The 16,924-nt window shown below is 39.3% G+C and overlaps 2 protein-coding genes across 5 annotated transcripts; both read right to left on the minus strand.

Annotated features, from left to right (window-relative positions):
• Positions 1 to 801: 801 nt before the first annotated feature.
• Positions 802 to 10,500, minus strand: LOC111958358 (polycomb complex protein BMI-1-A). 3 transcript variants are annotated; one of them, XM_023979592.2, is made up of 10 exons: positions 10,124 to 10,500; positions 6,026 to 6,156; positions 5,604 to 5,700; positions 5,309 to 5,364; positions 4,984 to 5,034; positions 4,439 to 4,547; positions 4,097 to 4,142; positions 3,700 to 3,798; positions 3,374 to 3,454; positions 802 to 2,282 (listed from the first exon to the last, which is right to left on the minus strand). In XM_023979592.2, exons 2-10 carry the CDS (start codon positions 6,141 to 6,143, stop codon positions 1,950 to 1,952), a joined length of 990 nt encoding a protein of 329 aa, XP_023835360.1. In that variant the 5' UTR covers positions 6,144 to 6,156; positions 10,124 to 10,500; the 3' UTR covers positions 802 to 1,949. The 3 variants fall into 3 exon arrangements, with proteins under 3 accessions (XP_023835360.1, XP_023835359.1, XP_023835361.1); XM_023979591.2 differs by lacking the exon at positions 10,124 to 10,500 and adding an exon at positions 7,206 to 7,333; XM_023979593.2 differs by lacking the exon at positions 10,124 to 10,500 and adding an exon at positions 6,889 to 7,194.
• Positions 10,501 to 11,377: 877 nt separating this feature from the next.
• On the minus strand, positions 11,378 to 16,241 carry LOC111958359 (COMM domain-containing protein 3). 2 transcript variants are annotated; one of them, XM_023979595.1, is made up of 8 exons: positions 16,067 to 16,241; positions 15,199 to 15,310; positions 14,805 to 14,868; positions 14,654 to 14,688; positions 13,254 to 13,314; positions 13,109 to 13,165; positions 12,958 to 13,035; positions 11,378 to 11,671 (listed from the first exon to the last, which is right to left on the minus strand). In XM_023979595.1, the coding sequence occupies exons 1-8, from the start codon at positions 16,203 to 16,205 to the stop codon at positions 11,612 to 11,614; spliced, it is 606 nt and encodes a 201-aa protein (XP_023835363.1). In that variant the 5' UTR covers positions 16,206 to 16,241; the 3' UTR covers positions 11,378 to 11,611. The 2 variants fall into 2 exon arrangements, with proteins under 2 accessions (XP_023835363.1, XP_023835364.1); XM_023979596.2 differs by having other exon boundaries at positions 12,958 to 13,020; positions 16,067 to 16,240.
• Positions 16,242 to 16,924: the final 683 nt, after the last annotated feature.

Below are 16,924 nucleotides of genomic sequence, written 5' to 3' on the forward strand. Positions count from 1 at the left end.
AAAATACGATCCAATTTGAACTTCTTTAATATTTATATTTTAATGTAATACTTTTCATTTATTACATGTAACCTAATAAAAACGTGTTTATTTTGGGGGATAGACCGATCTTGTTTGAACACACCAGTGTCAGCCTAATGAATTACACGTTCTTATAGCCTAACGAAAATGACCTCGACATAAAATCGTATATTGCAAAACTTTAAATTATATGAAAGTCAAACAAAGATTGGAACATATTTGAATTCGAGTACTGAAATATTTGTGTATTCTATTCCATGATGGTCGACAAGCAATTGACAAAAAAAGATGACTTCGGTCTCAAATGCACCTAAATAAATGTGTAGATTTCCTTCACTGAAAACATGTAACTTTCTCGCAGCAATTTCGTTCACCCATTCATTTTATAATAATTTTTATGTTACATATATTGAACGCGATGGAAAATATCTTAGTCAATGATATTCTGGGCCTATTCAAAACAAACAAAACATGAATATTTGAGAGTAGTGGTCTCTTTTGAATGCAATTAAATCAGTGCTGCGCCAGTACGAGACATCTGTCCATCTTTTCAAAATGTCCTTGGTGGTCTGCTTTGTCTGCCAATTCGTATTATTTGAACAACAAAACAACGGATATTTAACTTAACAATGCATGAATGAAACCAAAATGAAAACATTCAAAGAGACTAAAATCTCGGGAAATTTGTCCAAATAGGCCCTTGACAGATATTTTAAAAATGCATACAGAAGGCACATACAAACACCACCAGATATCCCAAAATAAAAACAGCCCAGCGTCTTTAAGTGTAAAAGGATTTATTCAGATGTTTTTATACTGTGCAACAGTAACAATACAATAGTTGTCCATATAATCGAGCGATACAGATACAAAGAACACAGGAGACATCAAAACATTTGTCGTCGAGCATGAAATGAAGGGTGGGGGGGGCTGCTCAGGTCAAAGTATTTGACAATCGCTGATTAAATATGCATATATTTCGCTATATACATGTGTGTGTGTGGACTTTCTGAACTGCTTGATGACTGCAAGGCTTCAGGGTGTTTGAGGCTATAAGCAATTCAATTCCAATTTCGAGTATAGCCTAATAAAAGCGTTGCAGGCTACATTTAAGTAGATATTTCGTATGTTTTCCCCTAGAATCGTGGGCCTAACACTACAATAGTTGTTTACACATTATATCGATTAATATTTCTTTGTGAAATGCTTTCCAAAAGCCAATCGAAAGAACAATGTAGAGTCAACCGTTTCAAATATTAGTAAAGCCTACAAGGTTTCATCACCATGCTGAAATACACACTTAAAATAGAATCAACACACATTCTGATTTGAAGAAAAAAAACTTTAAAATAAAATAATATAAAAGACCATCTTCAGTCACATCTGTGGAATAAAATGCAGCTTTTGGGGGACTTTAATTTGCCATTCACCACCAGTCTAACATTTTCACTGTGGTCAACATCCCTTTCACTAACTTAAAGGAAAAATCCACAAAAAAAWWWTTTTTTTGGTATTTTTGTCATCACTATTCCACTGTTAATACAGTCCAAAAATATTTAGCATGTCAGTAGTCAAGTTCAAGATAGGATTTTCAAGAAGAAAAATGTCACATCCTCATGATGATGTGGCAAGTGACACTTCGCTTCTTGAACATCTTATCTAGAAAACTTGACTGCAAACATGCAAAATATGTTTGGACTGTATCAACAGTGGAATAATGGAAAAAATACAAAACTATTGTTAGAGTGGATTTTTCCTTTAACATCCCACCCTGCTATGTTCCTATAGAAATGCTTCACTTCCACTACAGTAAACATATATCATATATTTATAACGACGATAACAAAAAGAGAGCGTCTACAACAATGGAACTACGTTGGCATGAAGATATTAGCAGAGCGGTCTGGCGTTGGCTGTTGGCCCGGTTTTCAGGCCAGTCCCGAGGACAAAGAAGAACCGTTCAGCGAGGCCTTCCGCGGTTTGTTTCCGAAGGGGAATGGTCTGGTAGGGGCAGGGGCCGAGGTGGAGGCGCCGTTGACGGGTTTGGAGATGTGGGGGATGTGTGGGGACTGCACCGGGGTACCAGGGCTGGGCAAGGAGGAGGAGGTGGAGGGGACGCCGGCAGGGCTGCAGGCTTTGTCGCTGGCAGAGTCGCTCTCAGCGGARCGACCGGTGCTGTTCTGGCCCTCCTGCTGCGGATGACTCATCTTCATCTTCTTACAGCTCAGTCTGACGCCGTACTTCAACGGCAAAGGGCCATTCTGAAAAATAGTTGTAATATTTAGACCTAATTTGGCTCGAAAATCAATGCTTGCAATTCTCAAATGTTTCCTTTCATGGGAAATAAAGCATTTGAACTTTGAATAGTGAACTTTCATACATTCCACACTCCAAAGTAGGCCTATAGGCCATGCAAATATCACAGGGCAAAAGGTTGAAATAATAATTTGTCTACATAATTATTTACTAAAAAAACTAAATCATCCAGCTTGGTAAAAAAAGAAACATAGCCTTTAAATACAAACAGCAATTAAATCTTTTGAAATTTGAATTCAATACACCTCTTAAATAATAAATGTCTCCACTGGACTGTGTGTGTGTGTGGGGGGGGAATTAGGTTGGCATACCTTCCTTGTTGGGAGTTCACATTTTTCATTGTTAAATTGTAAATAACTTTATGCTCAAAATCAAAACCTTTTTCAAATATTTTGTATAAATGTCCCCTTTAATGTTATGTTCCTTACCCTTCTCCAAGTGTAGATGTAGGCTACGTCCATTAATGTTATGTTTCTTACCCTTCTCCAAGTGTAGATGTAGGCTACGTCCTTTACATGTTATTTTTTACCCTTCTCCAGTGTAGATGTAGGCTACGTCCATTAATGTTATGTTTTCTTACCCTTCTCCAGGTGTAGATGTAGGCTACGTCCATTAATGTTATGTTTCTTACCCTTCTCCAGGTGTAGATGTAGGCTACGTCCTTTAATGTTATGTTTCTTACCCTTCTCCAGGTGTAGATGTAGGCTACGTCCATTAATGTTATGTTTCTTACCCTTCTCCAGGTGTAGATGTAGGCTACGTCCATAATGTTATGTTTCTTACCCTTCTCCAGGTGTAGATGTAGGCTACGTCCATTAATGTTTGTTTCTTACCCTTCTCCAGGTGTAGATGTAGGCTACGTCCATTAATGTTATGTTTCTTACCCTTCTCCAGGTGTAGATGTAGGCTACGTCCATTAATGTTATGTTTCTTACCCTTCTCCAGGTGTAGATGTAGGCTACGTCCATTAATGTTATGTTTCTTACCTTCTCCAGGTGTAGATGTAGGCTACGTCCATTAATGTTATGTTTCTTACCCTTCTCCAGGTGTAGATGTAGGCTACGTCCATTAATGTGTAGTAATCTTTCAGTGGCTCGTCTTCATACATCACTTCAACCTACATTGTAGAAATTACACAATTATTTGATCAAATAGGCTAAGAAGTATTTTTTTCTATTCAACTTCCATTGTCCTCCGATATAATATATATTGTCAAATCATCCTGCAGTGATTTGTACTAATGTTTCTTAATACATCTTATTTATAAAAAATGTTTTAATAAAATAAAAAGTGATGCAAGAGATGTGGCTGTGTTATTTTAAAAAGCCAAACAAATTTCAAATAAAATGTATAAATCTTTACCTGATAGGTACAAGGAATGTCCATCTTACTGCGGAGGAACTTTCTCAGGTGCATGATGGTCATGGCTGCAGGACACTGCAGATACCTCTTATTATTGACCTGGAGGAGGACACACAGATTTCCTGAGAATGTAGATAGTTTCTAAAGACAATTGGATTTGAGGGAGACTTCACTACACACTACCTTTTGTTTTCTACTTTAAAGTATTAATAATGTCCAGTTCCATCATAGAAAATAGACATGAGACATGCAGTGAGATTTGAAGACAAGCTCTTTAAGGGCCCAGATTTAAGAACAACTCTATATCAGAAACCAATCAATAGGCTCTGTGCAACAACAGAGTGTCAGAACTATCTGACAGCGGAACGCTCCTGAGCTTCAGCAGTAGACAGCCTACCTGTTCTTTAGACTGTTTGTCCTCAGCCACGCTGGTCTTTTTAGCCCTGAGAAAAACAATGTGTTGTGTTAGAAAACATCTTGATAATGACCTCAAGATCTTCATGGTTTGAAATGTAACTTTAAAAAAAAATGACAATACACTGCTAAAACCAAAGTCAAGATTAAAAGTATTCTAGAAAGGAAGACGTTCATGTACACTAAATAATAGACACACTAACACAACTGAGCTAATCAGTTTTGCACACTGAACTATAATAACCATAAGTATTCACCTAGACATTTTCAAGTATATGGGATGATTTCCAAAAAGCCTGGCTGTAAGTGCATGTTGTTGACGTACTTGTTGTGGTCGAAGAACTCAATGGACAGGCTGATGATCTCATCGTCTGTGATGATTCTCTTGTCCTCGTCCGCCACCTCCCCTCGATCCTCATTAGACCTTGTCGTCGCTACACACACACACACACACACACACACACACACACACACACACACACACACACACACACACACACACACACACACACAAAATCAACAAGTTGGAAGAGTTTTCCCAGAAACTGTGAAAACCGTGATCTCAGAAATCCTAGTCACTATCAGCTAATAATATATTGAAGTTTGAGGACAATCTTACTGGAGCAGGAAATAAATACAGCTTATTCAACCTTTTTGGTTAGAAATAAAACTACTTCATGAGAATAGCATATTATATATATATATATATATATATATATATATATATAATATGCTATTCTCATGAAGTAGTTTTATATATATATATATATATATATATACACATGAATTAACTTGGTACAACTCCAGTGGACTTGCACCCTGGCTGACCTCAGAAAGAAAAGTTCTGCACCTTTTCCAATAGAGACTCACCATCTACAGAAGGGTGTGCTGCGTAAAAGTCTCTCCTTCTCTTCATCTCATCTAATGGAAGAGAAAAAAAAAACTCTCTGTCACAAATGTTTATTTGAATAGGGATTAAAAACACAGTCTGATGCATTGCACCGTCAATGCTTTAGCTAAATAGCACCCATTTCAGCATCTGTCCGTAGATGGGTTTTAATCTATTTTCCACGGGAGACAAGCAAGGGGAGACAGCAGCTCCGATTTTAAACAGGATAATCAACCATTCAGGACATACAGATGACATCACTGAGAACAAGACAATGCCATTACTGATATGAGGGATTCCACTTACTTTTGAAGAGACCAGGGACCAGCTTGTAGACAATGTCTTGTAGGGTTTTGTCAGACCTTGAAAAGAGTTTTCATACTCAGTCATATTGACCCAGAACTCATTGCATGCTATGAGGTTTTAATAAATTGAAAGATGTCGAGAAAGTAGCCTACCAAAGTTAATGGAAATAGACCAATCCTTTTGATGACATCTAACTGCATTGGGTGGATAATAGCAACAAACAGCAGAAATGTGACAAAACATTGTACGGCTAAATATAAAAATGTTTTTCCCAAGAAACAAAGTGATGCATTACCTTATATTGAGCAGAGGTTTGGTTTTGTGCACTGGCACATCACAGATCGGGCAATACTTGCTGGTCTCCAGATAGCGTACAATGCACATCTTGCAGACTGAAACACAAGTTTAAAAAACATATGGATTAGTTTCTCAGTGGATAACACTCTGTTACACTAACACACTACAGTCCAAATATGGTATGAATAATGCAACTGACACTTAAGATCTCAGATTGAAGAGTTGTTCATTGCCACACATATTTTTTTTTTTACTTTGTTGCATCTAGTGAATCTGACATAAATAGTACAGAACCAATGCATTCATGAGAAGAGAAAGTAAGAGTGAAATATAAATACTAATAAACTATAGTGTGAATTTACAACCGTCATTTCATGACTGGTCCAATTCCCGTGTCTGTATTCAGCCTGTGTCACTCACATGAATGAAGACATTCTATAATTGTGGTGGCATCGATAAAGTATCCACCGCACAGCACACACATGAGGTGGGGGTTCAGCTCAGTTATCTTAATTCTGGTCGTTCGATGCATCGTCATGGAAGGAAGAGACCTGCGAGGGAGAGGAACAGAGTCACAGTCTAACAGGAACGGGTATCCTATATCTATAATAAAGATTTTATAAATTGAGGCTACTTAAAAAAAAAAATGTAAACAGACGGCAACAATAAATGCCTATCGATCGGGACTGCAGTTCTTTCACAGCTTGATCAAGCGGTCGTTCATTAAACCATTTGGAAGGATGTTTTGTTGTTCTACTGGTAGAGAAACACCATACGTTATGCTAATAGTAGCCTATAATAAACTGGGAAGAGGTTGGGCGTTTTTGAGACGCTGACCTAGAGCTTGATTGATAGGTAGCAATTGGTGGGAGTCGATCCGTGTGGATTTGTTGAGGGCACTGCGTTATCATAAATCCATCCTTTCATTGGGATTGTTCATATATACTGTACAGCGCTCCTCTATAGATAGATATGGGAGAACGGCGGTCCTTTGGTCGCTCAACGGATCTCATATAATCCTACACACGAAGAAACGCTGTATAGACTCACGTAGCCAACCTACATCAGCTCGTCTATTCTAACGCGATTCCGTATAGAAGAGCCAAGGCACAGGGGTTCTAACGTTCTATTAGCCTATTGGAACCCGATGATAAATGGAAAACATCATTCCGGCCAGTTGCAACATTGAATACGATATTCTTCAATGAATCCTTTAACCTTTGAGGATGCGGCAGACCGTAATTCACTCCGTGTCAGGTGTAACCACACATAGAAATTCTTACCGTTTCTATGGCAACTTAGGTTGCACTACTTGGCATCTTGCCAGTGACCAATACCGAGAGACTTGCTTCGCTCGGAGACTGATCACCGCTCGCGTTGATGCTAATGTGACGACGAATAATAGGCTATGAAAAGAAATATCCGTCCTTCCCTCGCGAAGCGAGTACAGTCAGTCCCCACACCATGGCTGCCATTTTGTAAAGAACGCCTCGCTAGAATATATTAGTGCGATTCCCGACAAGGGGGAACAATTTCCACACCGACGCATGTTACATTCTGTTCCTAATTCCTGGTAGCCAATCGTATCCCCATGCCTTACGCATTAGTTTGGATAAACATGTTTTCCGTTGCTTGTGTCGTTTCCGTGTGCATCCTGCAGTCTGCCTGGGCGCGCGGCACAGTGCAATAACAACATGGCTCGACCTTAAGATTACATTGACCAAGTATTTTCTCTGCCCGTATGAAGTTGAAGCCCCAGAGAAACCTCGCCACTGATCAGCCAACACCACATGGATCACGAATTAAGTGCCATATAACGGCCAGATTCAAAAAGCCAGCAGGTAACGGCAATGTGGTGTAGGAAAAGGTTTCAGAAAACACTGTTTGGAGGGAGGGACATTTTTTAAATAAGTTCCACAATATTTTTTGTAGACATTCTTTGGTGGGGTTAATAGGCGACTAGCTTTTCTTCTGCAACATGGTGACTGCGGTGCCAATTGAACGACTATGGGTCTGCGTCTGTCTGAGCCTTCAGTCAAAACATGGGGAAAATGGACTGATTCTGTGTGGCAGAAGCTTTTGGCTTCCTGGCACAAGGAATAAAACTCACGACCAAACAAGAAACATAGTCACATGTGCACTGCTGGTCATGCATAACAGCACGCTCGCGCTATATAAATTGGAACGATTCTGCGTGTATGGTGAAAAAAAAAAATACCGGGCTCGTCATTTTATAAGGATGCAACTTATGTCAAATAGATTGAGAAAAATAGATAAATAAAAATACCGATATGGACTCCACTGTTGTGGAATACCCCAGCTCTTCCTGTCATTAAAAACATTTATTTGAATGAAACCCAGCGGAGGATCCCACATTGCCATCACAGTGGCTGTCATTACAGTGGCTGTCACGCATCGTGTGCATCGCAAACAGCTAGCCTGTTACGCCATCAATCGATTAACTAGCTGATGTTTGCACAACTGGCACTGGTCATAGCAGAGCCTTTGTAAAGTAAATGCTGCCATGCAGTAACATGCATATTGTAACTTCCTCTGCAAGCATCACTATGGAACAACACAGGACACAACTCTAAAACATCAATAAAGCACTAGAGGAAAAAGTATCATAAAATGTATTTCCAAATACATTTTAGTTGAGACTCATAAAACAGCGGTATTATCAATAACAATGTTGGCAAGATTGGATCCCAATTGCATTCTAGCACATTGGGTCATGCACGAACTGTGTGTTGCATGGCGCGACTCTGGGTTTCTCTCTAGGTATAAAAGGAATGGCTGAAATTGGTATGTAGGATAGGCAGGTTTTTGTCTCCCCCCAAAAAAATTAAGGAAAAGTGGAGCATCACCCATGTATAATCTAAACACAATATACACAATTTATTCTCTGGTAATGCAAAATCAATACAGATAATACAGTATAGCACCTTTCTKCTCGTCCTCGAGTGCTGACTGTTTTGGTCTATATATAATATCCTGCACCATTCTCGACATGTTTTGGATGGAACCCGAATCTATATTCATCAGCAGCTGGATTTGCGTCACCATTTTCAGGTATTAATTTCGCTATGGGAAAGACGAGGCCTCACTTTATAGAATTGATCAATAAGTCAACTTCGAAATCTCAATTTTTTMGGCTGGGCGTCAAAGTTGTACTTCAACAAGTATCACAAACAGAAACATTGTATCAACATAAATCAGGCCACAACAATAGTATACAAGCACCGACGTTGGCAACCTCATGCCAACATAAATCCTCTATTGGTAGGTTGTCAACTGTCAAACAACGTTAGGATATATATATATTCAGTACCAAACAGTACCCTTCCACATGACAGATCATCTCCCACTCAGCATGTGCAGGTTGATAACCTGCTCATACCTATGTTATTACGACGCAAGGCATACACGTAGCAGACGCCATCGATCCATGCAAACACATAGTATATCAAACCAATCCAGCAAGAAAATGTTRTAGCACTGTGTAAAACGTTCTTAGTCTGACATGTCTGATCTTTGCAGGGTTAATTTGTTATGCATGTTCCCACTTTATAAAACATGMTATGCTTTACTGTGAGTTAACAAAWAGCGTCCAGAGTGATGGTTTCAACAGAGGAAAAAACTAAAATCCTCTAAACTCATGTTGGCTGATGAAGGCTCAATACAACATCAAGGAGGCTACGGATGGTAACAAGTCGTGACGAAACTCAATAGTAAATAGGCCTATCTGAATTTTACAGATCATTTCAAGATGGTAAGCTACTTGACAAGACCCTTGTACTCAATCAATCAATGGACTTTTGTAGCCAACGTAAGAAAAATCCTAAAATTGGTTTAATGCATGATTCATGTGCGTCAACATCGTTATGCACTCAGCTTGCGTGTGTACGTTCAAATCCATATTTTACAACTGTTGGTGACGATATTTTCATTAATAATTGAAATGGTTTACCCTCCACCATATAGGCTACTGAGGACCCGTTCACCAAGAGGGAAGTTAAGTTCATAAAAACAACACTTAGCGACGTGGGCGTAATGCAAACACACTGATCTGTCCCCAACATCCAAAGGATCATATTTCTATAAAATGGGGACAGTATATGGAACCAAACCAACCAGGAGAACCATTGAACTGTGTGCTGCCGTAAACACCTCACCCATCTCCGTCCTGTTCGATTGAGATCACCGACTTTGTGGAAATCTAACAAATGTCACAGAAACACTCTCCATGGACACGCATAACAGATCATTACATAAAATACTACGTCATGTGGTGCGCTGGTTTATTGAACACAAAACCAAGACGTACGCGTGAAGGGAACCAAATTTAAAAAGCAGTGCCAGGACAGAGCTCCACGTCCGTGTGCGCGAGACACCGTCAAAGCCTCACATCCACCACCTTCTGGAACCCCATTTAAACCCGCAGAAAAACACAATTAAACGCCGAAAACCCACTCGTTATTCGTCCGTTGGTAAGAATATATATCGAATAATACATACCTAGAGACTCGGCTGGCGATCTGCGAGACTGGAGACGGAGAGACAATGAAAGTTAGGAGGCGATCAGCAGTAAATTAATTCGAGCTCAGCCGCCATCTTGAAACGAACGAGCTGCAGACGCTGTCAATTGCGGAGAGTGCAAGGCAACCCGGGGCTCATTTCAGATGCGTAAAATTCGTATTTTTCTCCCGCTGTGCACTTTAGGTGCGTAAAGTGTCCTCCGTTGTCGAAGATTCCAGACTTTTGGCTGTGCGTTCCGAATGGTGTGTGTGCGTTCCTGATTACTTTGCCTCCAAAATCGGCTCTTTGAAAAATGCAGCAGTGTGGCTCCGTAGAAACTGACACCGTCCCCAAAATGGCTTGTAGTTCGACCGCCCCGCTCTGGTCACGTGCTATCATTCCTTAAGGGTGGCATGGAAATTAGTGTCGGTGTATTCGGAAGGCTCGCCAATTCATGATGCTTTGTAAAATGACACAAAGAATATCTAGGTTATCCAAAGCCCATCATGTTGACTGATTGGGTCATTTGCTTTGAACGTTTTAGTGGCACTTAAAGCTACAACATACAACACCGATGTTTTCTAAACAATAGTGCGTTTTTCCAACTCCCGTTTCTATTCTGTGCCTCCCCCATGTCCATTTCCAAAAGAATGAGCTTGGCAAAATGCGTCTTTGTCATAAATGCGTTGGATACCTTTGCCAACATACCATTCATTACCAGAGCCGATAGAAATATTTAGCTACTGTGTTTATATTCCGTAACCGACGACCCCATAGCGTACTAATTTAGGATCGACCTGAAAAGAGGGGCATCTTCCAATGTTTAAGAATTTGAAGTATTGTAGGCTACAATAGCTCGGCTATAGGACGAGGCTCTGAACCATAAACTGTAGACTGTGCAGTTCCCTTTGGCGAGCCATTATGACTGCCACGGTGCATTGACACCAGTTTATAAACTAGATATGTAACGACATCCTCACCATTGACACGAGGTTCTCTCCAATTTGGATTATTTGTTTGATACAAATACCTGTCCCCTTCAGCTCTCGTCGTCATGTGGCACAAATCCTCCTTTGGCAAAGTCTCTTTCCAAAATACCTACAAGCTCATATCAGGCAGAAAGCGTTCTCTACATAGACTACAGATCTAGAGATGATATGAAGTATGTGTCTTGGACTATATAACCTACTTTAATATAATTTGGCTCCTCTCCTCTTCAGCCTGCAAGTTCCCAGAAAAAAAAACAACCATGCATTTCATTGAACGTATTTATTGATAACAATACACCTTTGCAGAACGGACAACCAACAGTATATATACTTATGAAATAAATTTGTATAAAATACAATGCGGACACAAATAATATCAACACCGCTTGAAATCGCTGAACTTCATTGCTTTGAGAAGAGAGGAGCAGATGAGAAGATTGGGTCACGTGAGAAACCGGAGTCCACAGTTCTTGCAGGGCGCTTCGAGCACAACGCAAGTTTACAACTGCGTAGCCTTCTCGAGACTCTTGGCAGCGTCTTTCATCTTTCCCACCAAATCCTGAAAACAAAGTCACACAGTCAGTCCTCTACAAAACAGTGAATGAGGGAGAGTTTGAATCACAAACCATTTAATGGTTTCCCTCACTGACTGGAGAAACTATGTTGAATATAAATTATAACCTTGCCTCGGTCACTCCATGTCAGTCAGATTACCAAGAAATGTTCTGCTAAAAACCTGGCAGGATGGGAGTCGATTCCTTTTAAATTCATAACTGAATAGTCATCATAGTAGGCCTCTGTACATTTCGTTCATTAGTAAATATATTTTTTATTATTATTATAACAATGTTCGTCAACTAAAATGGAATGCAACCGTTCAGGTTCACCTCACCCAACAGAGGGTTAAAACAGAGTGTTCCGAACAGACACATTAACAAACTCCCTATCTCTTGGCACAAAGTAAACTCTTTTCAAAATACATTATGGGGCTGTTTCAATACAATTAACTCTGGATAGAAGCTTTAGCTACATGGTTAAAGTGTAGTGAAGAAGCCAAAGCATGAGATGTTGAAGCAGACAACCTCAGGTCGCAGTGAAGACATACAAAATATAAGGGATTTGGCTTACATCGAACTCAATTAAGCAAAAGTTTAAAGAACATGCCACAATTGAGACTTTTTTTTAGGATAAGCATAGGTTTCTAGGCTAAACTTTGAAATCCTGAGACCACTGCATGCCCTGTCAAAAAAGCTGAACCGCTGAGTCTTTCCATCAATATCCACACAGAAAATGGATGATTTGGCAACCGACAATTTGAGATATTACTGAAAAATGAGAATTGAAATCACCATTGTTTTTCTGTTAAATAGATGCATATTTAGAATAAATTGGGAAAAAAATGTCAAACCCGATGGATCGAACCGTCTCCAGAACAATTTTGAAATTAGATTACTGCACATGTACTAAAATACAGCTATTTTGTAGGATAAGATTTACATCTCTGCTAAATCTAGTAGAAAGACACCCATCTAGATACATATTGTTGAAAGACATCTTATTCAAGAAAAAGTTTCATAATCATTTGAATTGCAGGCTGCACCCGAAACGTTTTTTTCTCTCCGTGTGATTGTGCTCATTGACGTGGACCTAAACGCTAATGATATAGGCCTACAGATCTGTAAAGTAGCCGAATGCTGAATTGGAAAATACAGTGTTGTCTATTCAAATCAATAGCACATTCAGAATTGTATGTCAAACATTATCACAGACTTTCTGTGAAATGACCTTAACCAACTAATGGATAGACCCACATTCCATATTAGGCTGCAACAACACATTAGCTACCTGAAGTTGTTCCATCGTGCAGCTAAAATGTACATCTTCCGACGATCCTCCGTTGTTGGCATTCTGTAAAAGTATAGGCTAACATCGGTTATGATGACACGTTTAATATACCAAACAGTTTTAGATCATTGGGTTCTGGAAAGGAACATACCTCAACGTTTAATGAAATCAGATAGGACGGCTCGTTGACCTTATGCACATGCCCGTTCTGTCATGGAAACAAAGTCTATCGAGTCACTATATGATTTATAAACCATAATTATCTGATCGTATTGCCGTTTATCACCAACCAATACCTTGATACAGTACTCCAAACGCCAGGACACGTCATTGATATGAGGTGGGCATCTCCCTAAACTAAAATGACAACCAAAATACTGAATTAGGCTCCCAGATACATACAATATTAAAACATTATATTCACAAGGCAACGAGCATGCATTCATGATCCCATGAATAGAGATGTATCTATAGGCTGTTCAACGGTAGCCTTATTAAATGAAACATATTTTTTGTTTATTTAAACCAGAGTCTTTCCAAGTGTTAGTGATATTACGTGTAAAAATCAAAAACGTCTTATCACTGCTGGAGCCCTATGGGGAACAGGCCCAGAGTAACAGTTTTCAGATTTCTGAAGTTTGTTTGTCAGGATGAAGACAAAGGGGCCACTCGTTTTGCTTAATTACAATGTAAAAGCAGCGTATATCAATGCGCTACAAACAAACGCTCCTCGTACAATAACGGCACTTTCTCCAAGGAAAATAAACCGATTCAAAGTATTTGTTTGAACCAAATTGTCATGTCACATTTGCAGGGCAATTCAATAATCTTAAACGATCAAGAGATCATGCATCATGTGAAAATATAAGTCACAAATAAATGTGAACTGAGTTAGGCTAGTTCCATAGCCTAGTTTGCTGCTCTCTAGGAAAGTGAAGCATAAAAATACTGAAGCGATATGGTCAATGTGCTGACAGCTCAGTAGCTATAAACTTTTTTATTAAATTAACTAAACATTTTGTAAAATAATCACATTAATTGCAACTATGCTAATCAAGCTTATTCAGTTTACTCATCTGGGTTTATGAAAATGTAGAATTTATATTTTCTGATTTCACAGTGTCTAAATGTAACTGTTCAATACATTTGAAATAAACCCCCAAAACTTCTATGACTCAAACATTAAACAAACACATTTTTATCCAATGAAAACCTCTATATGGTTTTAATGTCCACTCCTCTGTTTTTAGGCTGTGCATGATGTTTCAATGGGGATAGGAATGGGGATACTGGGCAAAATATATAATATAACTGGAAAATGTCAATGGAAGAGATCAATACTATTTGATAGTACTACAGAGACGCACGTTAATGAAGTCTAAACTGCATCATCACCAAAGTCATGTTCCATGAGCCATAAAAACAACACAACACAAATCAAACTCTGATAAAGTATTTTCTATACGACTGTGTCTGCATTGCTGAGATGTGTTAGAATGTGGGCCCACAGTAAACAAACCAATCTGTACTGTGGTGACCCAGAAATATTTTTGTACAAACAGACATAGTATTTTATTTTTAAATCTCATTTTTTAAATCAAGTTGATTTGTCCACTCAAAGCTTCAGCCACAATAATTCCAGTCATGAATTATGGCATTTCAAATTGGCCTAGAGGAAATACAGACATAATCTCACCTTGACAAAAGAGTTTCCAGATCACTTTTATATTTCTGGAGAACACACAAAAAAAGACAGTTTGGGGTTYAGATCTGGAATGGACTTTAAATTAACTTCCTTGCAATAAGAAGGTATCAACATGCTATTAACATAATAAGGTAGTTATCACCTGGTATGTAGTGTAGAATACTTCTGTTCTCTCCGCATCAAAACTAACATCCTCCAGGCACGCACTGTAATGACAAAATTAGCTCCATTTTTTATCAATACAGTAATCATAATGAACTCACACTGTCTTTTTCCTGATCAAGACCTACTGATTTGATTTGTAGGCAGTGAAGTGGAATAATCTTGATGGCAGAGTGCTCCACATTTTGTCATGCTTCATTTTATCAAGCCAAAGGTAAACCCTCAACATTGCGTGGACAGTAAAATATGGTCTAGGTCTATTCTTCTCAAACATTGTCCCCAGGCTCTGGGGTACCGTCAAGATTAATTATTCACTAACTTCAGAGAGGTCAACCTCCATTTACAATAATATAACAGGACAGACCAAGCTTTACCTTATAGTGGATTTGTCAGCATTTTGTTTAACCCCCTCCAGTATGCAGGTCGTGGCAGCAGTATGACAATGTTTCAGCAACTTCTGGTCAAGACGTTTAAATTCAGGCTGATCTGTGATCAGAGAAAATCAATTACCAGTTATACATCACATCTATAATAACTGTATCCAAATTCTCTGTGAACTGTTGTATCGTATTATAGTGAGCCTAATCATCATTAGAGTGTATATTCTCCAGTTCCAGTAACCTAAACTTAACCAAAGGGGATCAAATTGATCATGCAAATTAACAACATGCAACATTCTGTAGCGCACACACACACACACACACACACACACACACACACACACACANCACACACACACACACACACACACACACACACACACACACACACACACACACACACACACGTCCAATAAATTCTATAGCCCAATTAATTCACTATTTTCGGCTACAACTAGAAACATACAACTTCATAAAAATATCAAATTTCGTAATTGGGAGCAATGCCATTTGCAAGTTTTTGGTTCCAGATTGCTTCCTAAAATCATCATTTTAGAAGGGTAGCCAAGCTTGCACCCTCACTAGCCTTATCAGCAGGCCTATTGTCACATTTCCTGGCCATAACTAGCTACAAAGTATCCGATTACGCTACCACTTAAAACATGAAGGATACAAACACTTGATACGTTTCAGATCGATGGGTGTTACACTGTATCGTACATTCCAAGATTGAGATTTTCCGATAAAGCTAGCTTTCAAGCCGATAATGCTAGCCTTCAAATCAAACTGGGAACAAACCGGAAGCTCTGGAAGCAGCAGACACAAAAGGCGACAGGAACAAGGGAAAGCAGAGCGGTCTTACCGAGAACACTACGATCTGCATGGGCTGATAGCAAACTGCGAAAAGCCACTTCTATCAACACTGAGAAGGTTTTCATGTCGAAAAACGTCGCGTCTGCTAGAGACTGCAGCCCTTTCTGCACCGACTCAGACAACTCCATTTTGAGAGAGGAATGACCCACGACACTGGATCACGTGACGCGATCAGCTGACACTGCATGCAGAGGGAATGAAATAAGACAGTCAACACGGCGTTCATTCACTGCTCGTACAGAAGTGAAAACATCTATAGTTTCACAATGTGTCGCGTCTACCGTATTTACGTTTCATTTAGGCTACTGTAGTCCTATCTTTCATTCAGGAAAAATATATCGGCATAGTTTATTCTCAAGTAGGTCTAAATCATGATTGAGCATGTGAGGCTACAGGATAGAGCACTACATCTTTTGTTGCACCATTTCCAAAGGTCTTTTCGGGGTGGTGAACTGATAGACGTGACGTCATTGCACTCAGAAGAAGTTGGAGGGTAACCTAACGAAGTAATCCTATGTTTACGTTAGTCCCAGGCTTACTTTAGTCCTAGGCTTACTTTAGTCCTAGGCTTACTTTTACTTTGGTCTGGACCTTATAGCCCATTTCTCAAGACAGGGCATATTATTTCCCTTCAATGAAAATCAGTTTTTCAACCCTGAGGAAGGCCCATCATGTTTGGACTAATTAGGCCTACTATCTGAATAGATCATGAAAGAGACAGTTGCATTGAGGGCTAGTTTGGTAGTCAAACAATAATCAGAACCTTGTCCCAAAGACAACACAACAATATTCAGAACCTTGTCCCAAAGACAACACAACAATAATCAGAACCTTGTCCCAAAGACAA

Source organism: Salvelinus sp. IW2-2015, linkage group LG34, assembly GCF_002910315.2.
Source record: "Salvelinus sp. IW2-2015 linkage group LG34, ASM291031v2, whole genome shotgun sequence".
NCBI lineage: Eukaryota > Metazoa > Chordata > Actinopteri > Salmoniformes > Salmonidae > Salvelinus > Salvelinus sp. IW2-2015.

Coding starts and splice junctions, on each gene's coding strand:
- LOC111958359 (XM_023979595.1), bottom strand. CDS start 16,205: ATGGAGTTGTCTGAGTCGGTGCAGAAAGGGCTGCAGTCTCTAGCAGAC. Junction 14,689..14,804: donor TATTCTACACTACATACCAG/GTGATAACTACC, acceptor TGTGTTCTCCAG/AAATATAAAAGTGATCTGGA. Junction 13,166..13,253: donor GTTTGGAGTACTGTATCAAG/GTATTGGTTGGT, acceptor TTTCCATGACAG/AACGGGCATGTGCATAAGGT.